The 18,758-nt window shown below is 40.2% G+C and overlaps 1 protein-coding gene across 14 annotated transcripts in view; it reads left to right on the top strand.

Annotated features, from left to right (window-relative positions):
• Positions 1–18,758, top strand: part of FREM1 (FRAS1 related extracellular matrix 1) — a 333,841-nt gene that overhangs the window by 277,537 nt on the left and 37,546 nt on the right. For 8 of the 14 annotated variants that reach the window (XR_010322860.1, XM_064290482.1, XM_064290481.1 and 5 more), the window contains 3 exons: positions 8,414–8,828; positions 11,445–11,646; positions 12,268–12,412. Coding sequence is in view for 13 of the 14 variants with exons in the window: in XM_064290482.1 (XP_064146552.1) it covers positions 8,414–8,828; positions 11,445–11,646; positions 12,268–12,412 (762 nt within the window). In the remaining variant the exon portion in view is untranslated. Of the gene's footprint in view, positions 1–7,819; positions 7,916–8,360; positions 8,829–11,444; positions 11,647–12,267; positions 12,413–18,758 lie in introns of those variants that run through there. The other 6 variants (XM_064290498.1, XM_064290497.1, XM_064290487.1 and 3 more) reach the window with 6 other exon arrangements.

Below are 18,758 nucleotides of genomic sequence, written 5' to 3' on the forward strand. Positions count from 1 at the left end.
GGTTGAGTCCATTCTGACTCATAGCGATGCTACAGACAGAGTAGAACTGCCCCACAGGCTTTCCAAGGAGCGGCTAGTGGATACCAACTTCTGACCTTTTGGTTAGCAGCCAAGCTCTTAACCACTGTGCAACCAGGGCTCCTATGAAAGGTGAATGCACAGAAGACAACAGCAGTAAGGCAAGACATTAGGGCCTGTTTTTAAGAAATGAAGGCATTGTTGTTGTTAGGTGCCATTGAGCCGGTTCCAACTCATAGCAACCCTGTGTACAACAGAATGAAATATTGCCTGGTCCTGCGTCATCCTCGCAATCATTGCTATATTTGAGCCCATTGTTGCAGCCACTGTCTCAGTCCATCTTGTTGACAGTCGTCTTCTTTTTTGCTGACCCTCTACTTTACCTAGGATGATGACCTTCTCCCTGAAGGCATAAGGACGTACAAATCCAAGCTGTTTTTGAGAAGGAATGAGAACAGCTGAGAGTGCCCAGCTAAGGAGAGACATAGGAAAGCAATTTACTGCTCTTTTTTAAAGTATGATTTTCTAGCTGATGAAAAGGCATTTACTAGAAGCATTTGGCATAAGCAGACATTGCCTTTTGACACAATGTGTTTGGTAACTATATCATATATCATGTTGCCATAAAGTGGATCATATTTCGCCATAGAAACAATGGTATAATTTGGGGCTGTGCACCTGCTCAAGGATTCCTTAACAAACAAATCAGTGGAATGAATAACAATTTGGTGAAAAGACAGAAATACAACATTAATGAAAGTCTGCATTCATTTGAGATATTCAGATCTGTTTCAACTCACATAATGCAAGAAGAGCTCTAGAGGTTCTGTCATCTTGCAGTTCCCAGAGCCGGCTGAACTCAAGGTCCTTCCAGAAGTACAGATCTCAGGCCCTTCCCTAGATAAACCTGGGATGAGGACCAGGGAATCAGATTAGCATTTGAGCGAGGCCTGAGAGCGCTGATTCTTCTGCCATAGACCCAGGGCTTCTGGCCCCCAGTACACTTTTCACCATATCACAATCCACTCCACAAAAGGGTGTTAAAACATAAATGGAGCACATGCCTCTGTTATTCAAGGGGTCCCCGTTAACCATAAAGTATACCTAACACGCAGGTTAAACCCCAGTCTCTGTCTTATGTTCTGTCTGTATTCAGCATGCCTCCTATGATAAACAGTGTGTAAATGTCATTAAAGGTGAAGTTGCTTGCCTTTTTAGCATTCAGAATGAGTTATGAAAGATTATTTGGATAGTCCAACTGTTAAAATATCCAGGGAAGTTTGAAACAAGATCTTCTTTATTCTTTTGATAAGTGTCCCCTTAACAAGCAGATAATCACTCAGTGATCATTTGGTTGATGAATATCATAATAATGCAGTGATTAGGTGTCGGTAGGCATTACCTAAAACATCGTTGTTAGCTGTGGTTGAGTTGGCTCCCCACTCATGGTGACCCCATGCACAATGGAATGAAACACTGCCCAGTCCTGCACCATTCCCGTGAATGGTTATGGCTTGGAATGTTGTGATCCATAGGATTTTCATTGGCTGATTTGCTGTAGATAGCCAGGCCTTTCTTCCTCATCTATGTTAGTCTGGAAGCTTCACTGAAACCTGTTCAGCATCACAGCAACATGCAAGCCTCCGCTGGCAGGTCGTTGCACCTGCTGATGATGATGTAATGATCATTTGCTTGACCAATATCACCATAATCAATGTAGAGATTAAGGGTTGTTAGGTATTACCTAAAGGCATTAGACTTGGGAAATCTTTTCATGCTGGTGCTTTTGCTTGAGAAGTGCTATAGTGTAATTGTTAAGGTACAGGCTTGGGGTCAAATCCTGCCTCCGCTGCCCCCAACTCTGTGGCCTTCATCAAGTTATGCAACCTCCTGTGCTCCTGTTTTCTCTTCTATGAAATGGGATGATGTTAATAGCTTTCAGATTTTGGCAGTTAAAGGTTTCCTTTTTAAGTACATTTAGTTAAGTGAAAAAGTGCGTTGCTATAAAGCAAAATAACAAGAAGAGTACACGTAGTACAGGCAGTTGGAGCCATGGTGGTGCAAGGGTTATGCACTTGACTGCTAACTGAAAGGTTGGTGGTTTGAACCCATGCAGCCAGCAACTACTTGGGAGAAAGACCCAGCAATCTATTTCCATAAAGATTATAGCAAAAAAAAAAAAAAACAAAACCCATTGGGCAGTTCCACTCTGTTGCATGGAGTCACTATGTATCAGAATCAACTCAATGGCACCCAATGACAACAGTACAGGCAAAAATTACGAAGGTAGTATTTGAATGACTCAAGATGAGGAAACAGGTCTAGAGGGAGGAAAACAAACAAACAACAAAGGTTAAAAACCATTGATTTAGCCCAATCCTTTCATGTACCCAGAAAAGCTGGTATTTATTGAACACCTGCAGTGTGTCAGGCAGTGTACAAGATGCTTTTTTTGTATGTCATTTCTCTTATTTTAGAGAGAGGTGGTTGTTCCCATTTTGTGCATGAGAAAACCAAGATTCCAAGAGGTGAAGCAAGTGGCTTACGTTCACATAACTAAGTATCAGAGCTGAATTTGTGCAGAGCACTCATTTCCCCTGGAGAGTTCTTGTGCATGTGTGTTTCCACTGTACCTCATTGTACCCAAAATGTGTGGGGAAAATGTGTTTATGTGAAGATACCTCCTCAAAGTGTCATTCTGATGTTTGGCCGGCAGCTTTACATATTCATAATGGAAGCACCTAGCATCTGCCGAAGACCCTCATTTTAATCTTGTCATTTCACTAACCCAATCAGGGACTGCCGCGTTGTTTGTCAAGTGGCGCTAAACCAAAGCTGAAAGCCTGTTTTAATGAAAGTGTGATCATGGTGCTTTTTAAAAATTAAATATATGCAACCAATCTAATCATCTAAATTTATGGTGCTTGCCGTTCAATCTGGCAAGGAATTTGGCTGGGTGGAAGAGATAAATTCTGTGGCAGAGTTTTTTTTTTCCCCTTCCCTTTTTCATGTAAGATATGGCAGCATTAATTAAACGGGGGAGTTTAATGGTCAGATTTTACCTTCTGCAAAAATATTTTTTGAATCATAAATTTCTCCTGCATTGTTTGGTGCTGCTGGCCTGGAAGAAAGATTTGGCAGCACGTTCTAGGACAGATGACACCAAGTGATTAGCAAGCTGACTTCAGCTGCTGGCAGCCAGGTACTAAAAGAACATGCAAACGTCCTCCATTTTGACATGCTGGCTGGACTGTTTCTTTCTTTCTGAGGAGCTGGCGCTATTTATGATTCCATTTTTTATCTTTTAAATGCCATGACAGATGGCAGATTCTTCAGCCAACTCCATTGCCAGGAAATGCAGAAAGCTTGAAAGCACTGTGGTAATGGTGAAATCAGACCACGCAAGCATCCCAGACAAATCTGAGAATCATTCCCCAAGTTTCATGAGAACGGTGGTCATCTTGGTTGCTGTCTTTTCTCAGGGGCAGGAGGGGGATGTAATACAGGGAATTAAGCAAAATGGACCCACGGGAGGAGCTGCTATCTTGATACCACAGCTTCTTCACTTTGGAATGGATATCATTATAGCAATGGCACCATTGTTTTAAAAACTTGAGAATGTATATGGAGCATTTTTTAAATTAATTTATTTTTTGGTGGGGGGAGCATTTGGAAGATTCTTTGAACAACTTTTGCAGAAATCAGCAGCCCTGACCTTGTTTTACTTGTTCTGCTAGACTTATTTTGACGGAGAACCCAAGCACGACCATGCATCCTGACTTTCTCTGATAACGTTCCCCTGCTTATGAGTGGTTTGCATGGTTGCTCGTAAAAGTGGAATGATGTTTTTGACCTAGTCATGTTTAGAAATTACACCTTCTTCACCACTGGCTTATTAGCTTTAGGTCAGCGCAGACAGCTGCCTCCATGTCCCAGCTGGGAACCCTGGCTTCAGTAAACATATTTCTTACTCTTTTCTGGTCCCTGGCCTGATTGTCCTCATTCCCATCTGTCTGATGGCAGACCGCCTGTTTCCAAAGTGGTCAGAGCCTAATCACCAGGCAGGCAGGCAGGCCGGCCAGGCAGGGTGGCCTGGATCATAAGACAACTTCTGTGTCCTCACAGAGGTCATGAATGCATAGAGGAACTGCAGTCATCCTGAGACCGAGCTTTGAGGACCCTGTCAGGCATTTTGGATTTCAGGCTCCGCAGAGCAAAGTCAGAATGAGATACTCAAAATGGCTGCCTCTGATGGCACCCTTGGCACCTAATTTCACATATAACTTCGTTGTGCCTGATACCCATCTCTCCTCTTCCCTCTCCTTCCTTCTCAGCTGATCTTTGAAGTACTTTTAATAGGAATACAGAGTCTTTAATCCCACAATAATTAATGGCAATACTAAAAATATACATTCTTAGGCTTAAATCTATACTGAACCATATAAAAGGCTGCTTTAAAACTCTCCACGAGTGTATATTTTGATATAGGGACCTGGAGGGAATAGTCACCGTATTTGTGAAAGAAGGCAGAATGGGGGTGGAGGGGAATGAAATGTGTTTCTGGAGGTGTAAAGTGGAAAGAGGAGAAATTGGAGCCACTCAGGGAACGCAAATTGATTCTGACTCATAGCAACCCTAGAGAAGAGAGCAAAACTGCCACATAGGGTTTCCGAGGCTGTAAATCTTTACGGGAGCAGACTACCACATCTGTCTCCAATGGAGCGGCTGATGGGCTTGAACTGCAGACCTTTTGGTTAGCAGCCAAGCGCTTAACCACTGCACCACCAGGGTTCCTTAATTAGAGCCACTGAGGGACTGCTTAGTCTCCCTCTTATTTTATCTTGAGTCAGACGATAGCCTCTAGAGAGGAACCATGAAAAAGTAACAGGAAAACACTGGAATAAAGACATAATTGCATGAAAGGCTCTGTCTAAGAAATAGACCTTAATTTTTATACCTAAAAATACATCTCACTTGACTAAATTAAGTAAAAAGTTGAAGAATACACAGATATTTTTTCTGGGTACACCTGTAACTTTTTCTTTTTTAAATGTAACTAATTTCATAAACAGAGCCCTGATGGTGCAGTGTTTAAGAGCTCAATCTGCTAACCAAAAGGCTGGCAGTTTGAATTCACCAGGTGCTCCTTGGAAATCCTATGGAGCAGTACTGCTCTGTCCTACAGGGTTGCTATGAGTCAGAAACAACTCAACAGTAATGGGTTTAATTTCATAAACACTCATACCTAGCAGTGTTTAAAACCATGAAATTGCCCAATTATCTTCAAATAAACGTATTTAAAATTTCACTTTACAAAAGGAAAACTGTTTTGTTTGAAGAAAACTATGTGATTTTGCTAACTCTGCAGTTCTAAAGGTAATCCAATACCCTTATTCAAACTGTAAAAATAATGTTGTGGGATAGGGCAGGTTACATTCTTTACAAGTCTGGGTGTGTGAATTGTCAAAATTTTACTTAGCAACTTTAACTTCTGGGACATAGATTCCTTTTCTATGCATCATATGTTTTCCTCATAGATGATCTTATCCACTAGTTAAATAGAAAACTCAAAACTCTTAGCCTGTCCTTCAAAGCAAAATCTGTACCGAGACACTTGTCTGTCTTTACTTTTTGTCCAACTGCTCTTCTCCATGAATCCTTTGCCTCAGGCAGGCTGGTCTACTCATTGTGCTTACTCACATCACCTGGTTTCAGGTGCCCTCATGGTCAAAAGTAAAATTCTTGTTGTTGTTGTTAGGTGCCTTCAAGTAGGTTCTGACTCATAGCGACCCTACTGACGGTAGAACGAAATACTACCTGGTCCTGCGCCATCCTCACGATCTTTGTTATGCTTGAGCCCATTGTTGCAGCCACTGTGTCAATCCATCTCTTTGAGTGTCTCCTCTTTTTTGTTGACACTCTCTATTTTACCAACCATGATGTCCTTCTCCAGGGACTGGTCCCTCCTAATAACATGTCCAAAGTATGTGAAACAGAGTCTCACCGTCCTCACTTCTAAGGAGCATTCTGGCTGTACTTCTTCCAAGACAGATTTGTTTGCTCTTTTGGCAGTCCATGGTATATCCAATATTCTTTGCCAACGCCATAATTCAAAGCCATCAATTCTTTGTCTTCCTTATTCATTGTTCAGCTTTCACATGCTTACGAGGCGATTGAAAATACCATGGCTTGGGTCAGGCACACCTCAGTCTTCAAGGTGACATCTTTGCTTTTTAACACTTTAAAGAGGTCTTTTGCAGCAGATTTGCCCAATGCAATGAGTCTTTTGATTTCTTGACTGCTGCTTCCATGGGCATTGATTGTGGATCCAAGTAAAATGAAATCCTTGACAAATTCATTCTTTTCTCCGTTTATCATGATGTTGCTCATTGGTCCAGTTGTGAGGATTTTTGTTTTCTTTATGTCAAGGTGTAATCCATACTGAAGGCTGTGGTCTTTGAGCTTCATCAGTAAGTGCTTCAAGTCCTCTTCACTTTCAACTCTCGAACCCTGAAGGTCAAGACACATTTTGCCAAGAATGAAGAACTTGCTAGTCAAATTGTCAGATCAGTAAACAAATAAAACCCCATACCTTTTCCAGTTAAAAAAAGAACCTCCAAAGAGAATTTTTATATATTATAATGCTGTTTCCATTAGAAAAAAACATTTTTTCTATTACATTATTATTTTATTATAAAACATATTTTATATCAGTGGAATCTAAGAGTATATTTTCCATGAATATTTCTAGCAATTCTGACAAAAAAACCCATTGCCGTGGAGTCAATTTCGACTCATAGCAACCGTAGAGGACAGAGTAGAATTGCCCCACTAGGGTTTCCAAAGAGTGACTGGTGGATTCAAACTGCTGACCATTTGGTTAGCAGCCACGCTCTTACCCACTGCACCACCAGGGCTGCAGCAACTATGATACCTGAAGAGAAAACTACTCCACAATTATCTCTAAGTACGCCTCTTGGTCTATGGTGAACTTGTTGATCTCACTTCGTATTAGTGATTTCCTAACTTTTTGAAGTTTTAATATTATATCTTATTTGCTTAATTTCATGATACTCTCAATTCTCCTTAAAATAAAAATTACATATAAAAATGTTCTAAAAGTCATTTAAATTAGTTTTATTTTGATTTGGCAGTGGTGAATGTAACATGATTTAGTGATCAATATAGCCCTGGTGGCTTAGTGGTTAAGAGCTTGGCAGCTAACCAGAAGGTCAGCAGTTCAAATCCATCAGCTGCTCCTTGGAAACCCGATAGGCCAGTTCTACTCTGACATATAGGGTCCCTATGAGTCAATACCAACTCGAGGGTACCTAACAACAACATAATCAGAAACACATTGTGGTATCACAAACCCAAATTTGTGAGAGAGACTTTGCTTACCTCAAATTTGTATCTTTCTCCCTTTATAAAAAAAAAAAAAAAAAATTTTTTGTTTTAATAGTGCTAAGGCACCATGTCTCTTTTTTTGGTGTATTGCTAAGCCAGCATTTATTAAACACTCTGCAGGAGCAGAGGGTGTGGGGTCAAAAGACCTAGGTTCTAGTCCCCAGCTCTGTTTCCTACTTGACTTAGGGCCTTACACCAAGTTTCTGGACTTCTCTGCTATAATTTTCTTTTTTAAAAAGCAAGGATAAAAATCCTTATCTAACATAACTCCCACAAATTTTGTAAGGGTAAAATATAAAAGCACATGTAAACTGTAAAGGATTAGAGCCTCGAATAATATTTTAGGGTTGGATAATACTTAGCAACTGTCTGATTCATCCTACTTATTTTACAGAAGAGTGAAAATGAGGCCCAGGAATGGAGATGGGTTAAGTAAGATTACATGGCTGGGTATTATGATATGCCCTTAAGAAATTCAGCATGAAAATGTGTGAGTACAATGGATTAGCCAAGTTCAGCCTACTTAACGCTTCATTCGATTGCCCCTAGTTATCAGTTTTAAAAGTTTAGCTTGTTATCATCCCATGAAGAAGATACAATTGCAGAATTACAAATACATAAAATGAGTGTACTCTTCAAACTCATTAATAGGTCCAATTGGATGTGAAATTCTTATTTGGGGCAAGGACCTATGTTAAACACCAACTAACCTAAAGAATATTGTTGCCAGAATTTGCCTACTCCATCACTGAGTCTACCATCAATGTTGCGGAAAAAATACTTTTGGGGGTAGAATGGTTAAGGTGTATGTTATTTGGTGATTGGTTTAACAGCAGAAAGGCATCCTTCTGAAAGAACTGCCCTTGATTTTTCATTTGAACCGCAACACGACATATTCTTTAGTAAAGGTGTGTATTGTTATCATTTCATTCCAGTAGATGGTGAAACAAGAATCCATGTTGAAGGCTGCCTTGCCTCTCTTTGTCAGATTCATTGTCAGCAATGGACTGCGGACGAAGCACGGGGTGTTTGAGGTCACACTGGAGACTGTGGACAAAGCCTTGCCGGTGGTGACGATGAACAAAGGATTGAGACTGATCAAAGGCGCCACAGGCCTACTTACCCCTGACCTCCTTCAGCTGACTGACCCTGACACTCCACTGGAGAAACTCACCTTCCTCCTGGCCCAGCTCCCACAACATGGCCAACTCTTTCTGCGGGGCACAGCGCTGCTTCATCCCAATTTCACTCAACAGGATGTGGACAGCAAGAACGTGGCTTATAGGCACTCAGGAGGGGACTCCCAGATTGACCAATTTACTTTTACAGCCACAGATAGGACAAACCAAGGCTTTGTTGTGGATGGGAGAGTGTGGGAAGAACCTGTTTCATTCACCATCCAGGCAAGTATGGTGGACTAACGGTTCATTGCTAGAGACATGACTTCATGGAGAACTATCTCCTTTCCTTTTTCATTCAAATACACATTGTACATCTACAGCCTGCCAGGCACTAGACAAAGAACTGGGCATATTATCATGAATAAACAGGCATGCTCCCTGCTTATGGGCTAATGGGTTGAACCTACAGAGCCTGTGGTAGTACAGGTAGTCTCCGACTTACGACAGGGTTCCATTCTGACTCCATCTTAAGTCGGTTCTGACATAAGTCAAATACATCTTACTTTTTTTAGTTTTTATTATTATTGCCTTTTATTAGCAGTATTTTATAAATCTGATCTTTGTTTGTCTTTAGGGGTTGAAAACATTACATATAAACATCTGTGAGTGAACATCTGAAAATGACAACAGCAGCAAGTTATGCACTGTAACGTTGTTTATAGTACATACTATTAACAATTAGATGTGGAAAAAAAACCACAGGGTTGAAAGTGTGGTTCATCATTACTCCAATAAGTTGTAATTTGAGGACTACTATACAGAAAGGAGCAAAAAACAATGGGCTTTGGAGTCAGATGGACTTAGGTTGGAATTTCTGCTTTGCCTTTTGTTAGCTGGGTGACCTTAAAAGAATTCTTTAACTCTTCTGGATCTACTTTTCTTTGAAAAACATGCATATCCAGGATATTAGCATATTGCCCTGAACATATTAGATATTCAATATCTAGTGGCTACTACTATGATGGAGTCCTTGAGTGATCCAAACAGTTAAAGCATTCAGCTGCTAACTGAAAGGTTGGAGGTTCAAGTCCATCTAGATACACCTTGGAAAAATGGCCTTGTGATCTACTTTTAAAAAATCAGCCATTGAAAACCCTGTGAAGCACATTTCTACTCTGACACACATAGGATCACCATGAGCTGGAATCAACTCAAGGGCAACTGGTTTACTATTATGATAACGCTTGTTGGGCCATGTTCTCTACTGGCATTTTAATGGCTTTCAACGAAACAGATGAAAACTTACAAGGCAGCATCAATATCTCACATGTAATTGTGAGGAGAATAATAATAGCAGCAGCTACAAATTTTTTAGTGTTTACTGTAGATCAGACCCACTTTATATCAGGGCTTCGAACCAGTTTGAACTGGTTCAGTCATGGCCAATGAAGTGAAACCAGAACAGACTTGAATTTTTTAAATTTGGGTGATCTGGAACTATAACCAAAAACCCACTGATGTCAAGTCAATTTCAACTCATAGTGACCCTATATGACAGAGTAGAACTGCCCCATAGGTTTTTCCAAGGCTGTAAATCTTTACGGAATGCGACTGCCACATCTTTCTCCCACAGAGCAGCTGGTGGGTTCAAACTGCCAACATTTGAGTTAGCAGCTGAGTGCTTAACCACTGTGCCACCTGAACCATAACCAGAATGGGAAAAATTTAAGGGGTTAAAGTCCTGGAATGGGAGACTTGGAAGAGGCAAAGTGAGCCCTTTCAGGAGCCTGATGCGTGAGATTGGATTATGGCCAGGACTGAGGAGAGCAACACACATTCAAAGAAGTGCAGTCGGCTGCCATCTTTGAGCAGGGCATTGCTGTTTCCAGCTCTGCACAAAGTCCTACAGGCAAGAGATTTGGTTGCTATGCAGTGTGAACGCTGCCCTTGTTTTCTAAAAGAGATTAAGTTTCTAGCAGGACTTTGACCTGTAATTTTTCCCGTTCTGGTTCTGCTTCACCCAAATTTTTAAAATCTGCTTCTGTTTCAGTGTTGCTTCCTCAGCCATGACTAAACCAGGAAGAACTGGTTCAAACCCCTGCTTTAGATGAACCTCATTTAATTCTCATGAAAATCCTATGAGTTGAATTTTATTATCTCCATTTTATAGATAAGGGAACTGAGGTTCAGAGGTTTGAGTCCACCACCTGCTCCTTGGAAAACTTATGGGGCAGTTCTATTCTGTCTTATAGGGCCACTATGAGTTGAAATCAACTCGACGGCAATGGGTTTTTTTGGTTTGGTATTAGTTACCTGGTTCTCACCCTTAATGAAACAAATATATGTCTGCAAACAATCACCTTTTTTTTTATTCTTAACTATTTATATTTTTATCCAGCATTTTTTGCCAATTGAACAAAGACATACAGAAAAGCTCTATACATTTTTAAACCCTTACAATTCTATTTCTGTAATTCACTAAACATTGGGAAAATTGGGGAACCTTTCTGTGGAGCCAACATTAATTTTGCAATGCAATTCTTGGGTCCAATTAAAACCATTCATTCAGCAGATATTCATTGAGCTATTTTATTCAGACACTATGCCAGGTACAAGGAATAGAGAGAAAAAATAAGGGACAAAGTTGGGTCATAGTTTAAAAGAGAAAGTTGGCCTCTGTTCTAGGCCCTGTGACAAATGCTGAGGATGCTGTGAACAGGACAGAGGCTTTACCTTCATCTTCTTCATCCTGGTCTTCAGGAGAAATTAACAACAGAGGAGGATAAGGAATCTGAAACTCAGGAGAGTTTCATTGTCATTGTGGGACCATTAAAGCTCTCCAGTGCATAGGGGTGAGAAGCCTTTGTATAACACTGCATATAATTATTCACGATGCAGGTGGACCAGTTGGACAAAATGGCGCCCCACATCACATACTTGCGTTCCCCTTCTCAAGTGGGACTCCTGAAAAATGGCTGTTACGGGATTTACATCACCTCCCGTGTGCTGAAGGCCTCTGACCCAGACACCGAGGATGATCAGATCATCTTTAAGATTTCACAAGGCCCACAACATGGACATCTGGAGAACACAACAACGGGTACCGGCTTCCTTAATCCTTGTAATTGCTCACTTTAAACTACCCACTGGCTGACAGCAAGCGCTAGAGAGTAATTTAATTAAGTGCATGCCCAGTTGGTAAACACTCCCCAGGGCTTACTGATAGATGCAGTTTATGAATCAATATTGGTGCTAAAGAAGGTTTGAAGCCCAGCTTTCCCAAATTCATCTTGAGTGGGAGAACCAATGACTGATACACAGCTGTTTATTGTTTACAACTGCTTTTTTAATGGCCAGATTGTAATACATTCAGAGGAACCCAGAATGTTAGGACCAAATGCATATTTTAATAAATTTTTGCTTCTCTCTTGAATTCTAAATGATGTCAGGCCATTACAAAATTCTGTTTTTTTTTTTTTTCTGTTGATTTCCCTGGACTGTATATTATTTCTGACTTTGAAGACAATGATTTTATAACTAGACAGGATGGTACAGAATTACTTATACATTTTATAAGATCAATAGGACTAATTTCTAAAAAAAAAAAATGTTCTTTGGTCTTTAGAGCTGTATTTAGAATACAATAGCCATACAGTTTTATCAGCTCTTATTTAATTTTTTGTGCGATTACCCATGAGATTCATTTATTTCTTTTTTGTAGGTGAATTTATCCATGAAAAATTTAGCCAAAAGGACTTAAACAGTAAGACCATTCTTTACATCATAAATCCATCTCGGGAAGTAAATTCGGATGTCATGGAATTTCAAATCATGGACCCTACAGGGAACTCTGCCCCTCCTCAAATGTAAATTATTTTTCTTCTTCAGTAGCCCTGCATATAATGTCCAGAATGGATCTGATTAGGAAAAGCGAAAGTGTCTTTTTCAAACTGAACCTAAGAGGATAAACTAATAGGCCATTTCACAAGCTCATAGGATTTATTTTGGAAAAGTTATTATTTTTTTTACTGCTTGATAGTGGAACAGCCGTTAGCTTTATAGGCTATGGAAACATTACAACACTGCAGTCACGTAACGCTGGGTCATCCATATTGTGCAGGCCAGTGCGCACACTTTCACACATAGAGGCGTCTGTCTGACAGTTCGCTGGTGTCCCAAGTCTGAACGTCCAGGCTTATATACAAATTGTGCAGCAGAGGTTACTCTAGGGCCATGTCAGTAACCACAGGCTTCTAGACTGTCTAGAGCGGGGAAGAATGGGATAGGAAATTTAGCAAAGTATCTTCTCTTTCCCTTACCAAAAAAAATACAATTACATGCAATTGCTTCCTATTCCAGGTGAGATGACATCAGTGTAGAGAAAAATAGGCTTGGAGAGGTGTTAAGTAACACTTAGAATGTGTGTAATACACATGACCCAGAATTAAGAAGAGTAACAGAACTTCCGAATTAACCAGATTGACAGACCATAGTACTTACACTCACTCGGTCTCTATTCTAGACTTTTGTTGAATGTAGACCTTGAATAATAATCTACCAGCTCGTGGACAATCATAGAAAGGTGAATCATAGCTCAGTTCTCCTTGTGCTGTTTTTATTTGATGCCCATCCCAGTCAAAGAAAAGCTGTTCATTTACACTAGTTTTAGTATTCACCGTATCCTCATCTTACTACACACCATAGCCTGTACAGCTCCCTGATTGTCCATATGGTGGTATCCTGGAGAAAGGAAAAGGTTGCTGAGAAAACGGGCTGCTGGATTCTTCCTCTTTTTTTTCTTTCCAATCCTGACTTGTAATCCCACCATTTGCCAGAAGAGGTCTCTGTAGTCATTGTTAGAAAAAAACTAGCTTCCTCTAACAAAACATATCCCCAGGGCCCCACCTCCATTGCCCAGATAAAGTGTAGTGTCTGGATATCTCCAGCTTCAGGTGTATTAACTCGCCAGATTTGTATTGAGTGGTTACTACATGCCAGGCGCACAGTCCTAGGAGCTGGGAAGTAGGAGTGAAAAAGAAAGACCCGGCACCTGATATTAAAATATAATCTTGAGATTATGAAACTGAAAGGAAAGACTACCACCCATTATGCTGCTATTACCTAAGAGGCAAACTCTTTATAGAAAAATATATCAATTACTTGCAATGCCAGACAAACATCTTCTAATTCTCAAGAAAATGTTTAAAAAAAAATCCGGCTCCAATAACATTAATAAATTGATGCCACTTTTTTTTAACAGTTGTTTTTTAATAGTTCAACTAAAAAAATGTTATTTATCAGACTTGCTATTGACCTAATGCTGACCTCTGGTCTTCCACATGTGAACAGAGACTGGCTGACAGAGAATTTTTTTACTAACAGGGGAGCTAGACTGGTACTGCTTCCCCACACACCTACCTCATTCCTCTCTGTTACCAATAAGCCCTGCTGGCACAACGGTTAAGTGCATAGCTGCTAACTGAAGGCTGGCTGTTTGAATCCACCCAGCAGCTCTTCGAGAGAAAGACCTGGTGATTTGCTTCTGCAAAGATTTACAGCCCAGAAAACCCTATGAGGTAGTTCTACTCTCTCACTTGGGGTTGTTATGAGGCAAAATTGACTCAACAGCTCCCAACAACAGCAAGACCATAGGGAGAGTCACAGTAGAATTTACTTAACGTAATTTAACCTTCATTGAGATAGTTTTAAATAAGCTTCTGCTTGTGTTCCTGTCAGTTTTATGTGCCTATATGGGAGGTGTTTCTCATTCAACTTGAAATGATTGCAACCAATAGAACAAAAAGATGCAGGTAATGCCTATCAAGGGTTAAATATAATTTTGATTTGATTCTGATGTATAGTAGGTTATTTTCTTTGGAGTGGATGGGGTAGAGGAGGAAGGTGGAAATTACTCAGCATTTATCTTTATAATTTTTGAATGGTTTACTTGTCCCTTACTTTCCAAATCACTTGTAAGTAGATTTTTTTTTTTTTTTTTTTTTTTTTTTTGGTACCAGGAGCACATTTTGCAGTAAGAAGCAATCTTATGGGTAGTGGGCTTCTCAAGACAGCCAGAGAGAGCCTAGTTACATTTACAATATAAATCACACGTGGTACATTTGCAATAGAATTGTTTCCTGCTTTATTTCATTGCTATTCACAACCACCTATGAGTTAGGTACTCTTAGAATCCAGAATTTACAGGTGATGCAACTGAGGCACAGAGATGTGAAGTGACTTTTCTAAGCTCATTTAGAAATTAGTGGAGCTAGGGTTCAGACCTAGTAAATGCTGCTCTCTGAGCCCACAGTTTTCCTCACTGCACTGAAGATCTTCTTAGCTACTCTTAAGGACTGTGATAAACTGAACTAAAGGGAGCCGCCAACTCATCTCCCTTCTTTGTCTCCAGACATTGGCTGCAGGGTGCAGAGTACCGGTATTAAGATTAGTGTGCATTCCACACCTACCACACTGGGAATTATGATATAGATAATAAAACACTGGACTTGGAGCCCAAAGGCAGAATTTGAGCTTTGATTCTGACATTAATTTAGGTGATTGTTCAAATCTTGGTTATCTATAAAATGAGGGCAATATCACTTTTTGTTTGGAGAAAAAATGAGATAAAATAGAGGAAAACATCTTGTATACCGTAAAGTCCTTAACAAATGTAACTTGGGGTGGTGATTCTATTGTTACAAATTCATGTGGGTACAACAACTGACCATTGAAGAAATACCCCAGAAACCATTCAGTGGCCAGCTACAGCTCACCTCTAGTTAGGAATTGATTCTGGGATGATTCACAAAGTAAATCAATAGGCTTGTTCCTCAATAAGGCAAATGCTATGGAACTTTGTGTTCTTCTTTGGCTTAGACTGGGCAAATAGATTTATATTCTTCGTATTGGAAGGGGCAAAAACGTACTCTAATAAAGCCTGAGGGATAAGTAGGAGCAATCTGGAACAAAAGGGAACTCTTAGGAATGCGAAAGACCCAGGTTCAGTGGGTTCCAGGATCTTGATTGCTAGTGAGTTTTTGCTATTGCAACATAAACTACAGAATACCAGTCCTAAAGAAGCAAAGAGAAGTGTACCATAAAGGAAGTGTTAGGAAATGCTGGTTCTGACAAGATGAATCCCATTGTTGCTATCTAGCTGGCTCTGTGCTTGTTTAACTCCATCACTTCCTGAAGTCATCAGATGCTTGCATGCACTGGGAAGCTCAGAGAGGGGTTAGACAGTATACAATATGCCACATCTCTCAACCTGATAGGACTACAGAACCACCTCTCCCACTCCCCAGGAATGGCTCATCCAACAGTTTTTTTTTTGCATAGAATACATTTGTGAAACAGTTTATTCTAAATGCAAACTATTTTATAATACTGAAATCTGTGGATATTTGCATAAAGATTTCAGTTTGGCTAAGTGCCTAAATTTCAGGTACTAGGCTAGGCGCTTTTACATATGTTATCTAATTTAGTCAGCAAAACACAGTCCTCTGAGGGAGAAAAAGAAATCAGCTCAAAGCCTTTAAGTAGATGTTCAGAAGTGGGTGAGTGGCAGAGCCCTGCTTTCTGACTTCAAAGCGAGGGTCGCAGTATTGGCTCATTGCTTTGGCATGACACACTCAGAAGCCCATGTCTGTCGTCTAGTGGACTTTGGGTCTCCTGGATGATCTGCAAAACTCATCAAAAACACCTTTGCAGACCACACAAGGTAGCTAGTTCTAACTCAGTTCTCCTAATACGTCTTCCACACTGACCTTTTTCTTGCTCCCACTGAACAACGCGGGCATAAAAAGAAAAGTTGACCCATACTGACATTCTTGATAACTCTGTGGCAGCTTCTCTGATTCTTACCCTCCCTCTGTTGTCGTTGGCTCTATGCTTGAGAACGTCCCCTATTCATGGTGACAGCATGCACAAGGCCATCCCCATAAATGGTTGTGGAGTGGACTGTTGTGATCCATAGGATTTTCATTGGCTGATTTTTTTGGAAGTAAATCACCAGGCTTTTCTTCCTAGTCTGTCTTAATCTGGAAGCTCTGCTGAAACCTGTTCAGCATCAGCCACACACGAACCTCCGCTGACAGATGGGTGGTGACTGCTCTGTGGCCGGGAATCGAACCTAGGTCTCCTGCATGGAAGGCAAGAATTCTACCACTGAACCACCAATGCCTTCCCCTTCCTCTGGCTGCGTACATTCTAGCTGTTCCAGGATTCATTCTTGACCTTAAAAGAGAAGGAAGAAAAGAAATAAAAAAAAAAAAAAAAGGAATTTCTAACGGGCGAACTATGCAGTGTTTCAGCAGCTTTTATGAAACACCTTGTAGGGGAAGAGGTTGAAACTCTTGGCTAGATAAATCTTTCACATTACCTGCAAGTCAGGAGTTAAAGTAATTGTCTCCAGACTAAATTTAGGAAAGCACAGAGAAAGGGAAGGGAAATAGCACTTATTAAGCACCCACTGTGTACAGGTGCTTTACGCGTATGAACTAATTTTAATTTTAATCATTTGACAGGAGTGTAATTCTCCTCATTTTACAGATAATGAAAACTGAGGTCCAGAGAGACGGAGTGACAAACTGACTGTAGTCACAGGCTAATAAGTGGTTGCAAGGTGTATCTGACTCCAGATCACTTGTTCTGGATACTCTGCTGCCACCTGGCTAAACACTGTTTTCTCATTATCGTGAGAAAAAGACAAAAGCGGAAACACAGGTGTTTGTCACATTACATTATGGGGCTTAATCACATCTTTGAATGATAAATTTCAGATTGAATACTTGGAAAAAAATTTTTTTAACATTTCAACTTTCTTAAGTCATATGCTACTTGATAATCAATGAAGATTAAGTTAAAAGAATAATAATTTCACTACAGTTTTCGATTCCATAAGACCTTTTGTTATGATGCTCAGAATACTTAATGAGCACTCATTAAGGTTCATTTAACCCCTCTGAAGCACAGACTCATCATTATTGCCCCTTGGAAAACAAGAAAGCAGAGGCAGAGAGGCTAGTATCTTTGCAGACCCTTGTTAACGTGGATTAATGTCCCAAACCCCAAACTAGTTTTAACCCCAAATGTTACTTTCAGTTCATAGTTCCTTCATATAAGTGAAATAAGTGAATCAAGAACAGGGTTTCTCAACCTCAGTGCTCTTGCCATTTTTTGTTGTAGGAGACTGTCCTGTGCATTGCTCTATGTTTAGCAGCATCTCTGGTCTCTACCCGCTAAATGCCAGTAGCAGCCCCCCTTTCAGTTGTGACGATCAAAAATGTTTCTAAACATTGCCAAATGATGAGGACCCCTGCCTTAGAAAATAAAAACAACAACAACAAAACATTGCTATCTAGTTGATTCGGACTCATAGCAACCCTATAGGACAGAGTAGAACTACCCCATAGGTTTTCCAAGGAGTAGCTGGTAGATTCGAACTGCCAACCTCTTGGTTAGCAGCTAAACACTTAACTACTGCACTACCAGGGCTACATATTTGTTAAGAAACCACGATTTATTGTAGAATGCTCATTTATCAATGTCATCTTTCTCTCTACTCCAATAAAGTCTAACAATAGTCAAAGAATCCAGAGTAAGTCAAGGCTGGAAAGACATGGGAGGGTCATCTAGCTTAGCATTTTTGCAAAATATAATGATGGTAATAAAGTTAGGGAGAAAAACAGCTTCAGTGGTCCACTTAGCTTGGGAAATAGTGATTTATTCTCACTTAGAGATTCCAGGAGCCCTGGTGGTACAGTAGTTAAGCACTTAACTGTTAACCGAAAGGTTGGAGGTTCAAACCCATCAGTGGTTCTAAGGGAGAAAGACCTGGCAATCTGTTCCCATAAAAATTACAGTTTAGGAAACCTTATGGGGCAGTTCTACTCTGTCCTATAGGGTCACTATGAGTCAGAATCAACTCGGCAGCACACAACAAAAGATTTATTCAGTTGAACAAATACTTATTGAGCATTTACTATGTGCTAGGTACTCTAGAGGGACTTGGGATATATCAGTGGACCAAAGGTTTCTGTCTTCTTGGATCATAGATAGTCCATGAGTAAATTAAATAGTATCTTTTACATGATACATATTTTGGAAAATGAAAAAAATGTTTCAGGATAAGGGGACCACAGCTGCGGGGCTTAGGGGAGGGGGCTGCAGTTTTAACTCAGGTGTTTAAACAACTTATATGTGACGTCGTAG

The sequence above is a fragment of the Loxodonta africana genome, chromosome 9, assembly GCF_030014295.1.
Source record: "Loxodonta africana isolate mLoxAfr1 chromosome 9, mLoxAfr1.hap2, whole genome shotgun sequence".
In the NCBI taxonomy this organism is placed as follows: domain Eukaryota; kingdom Metazoa; phylum Chordata; class Mammalia; order Proboscidea; family Elephantidae; genus Loxodonta; species Loxodonta africana.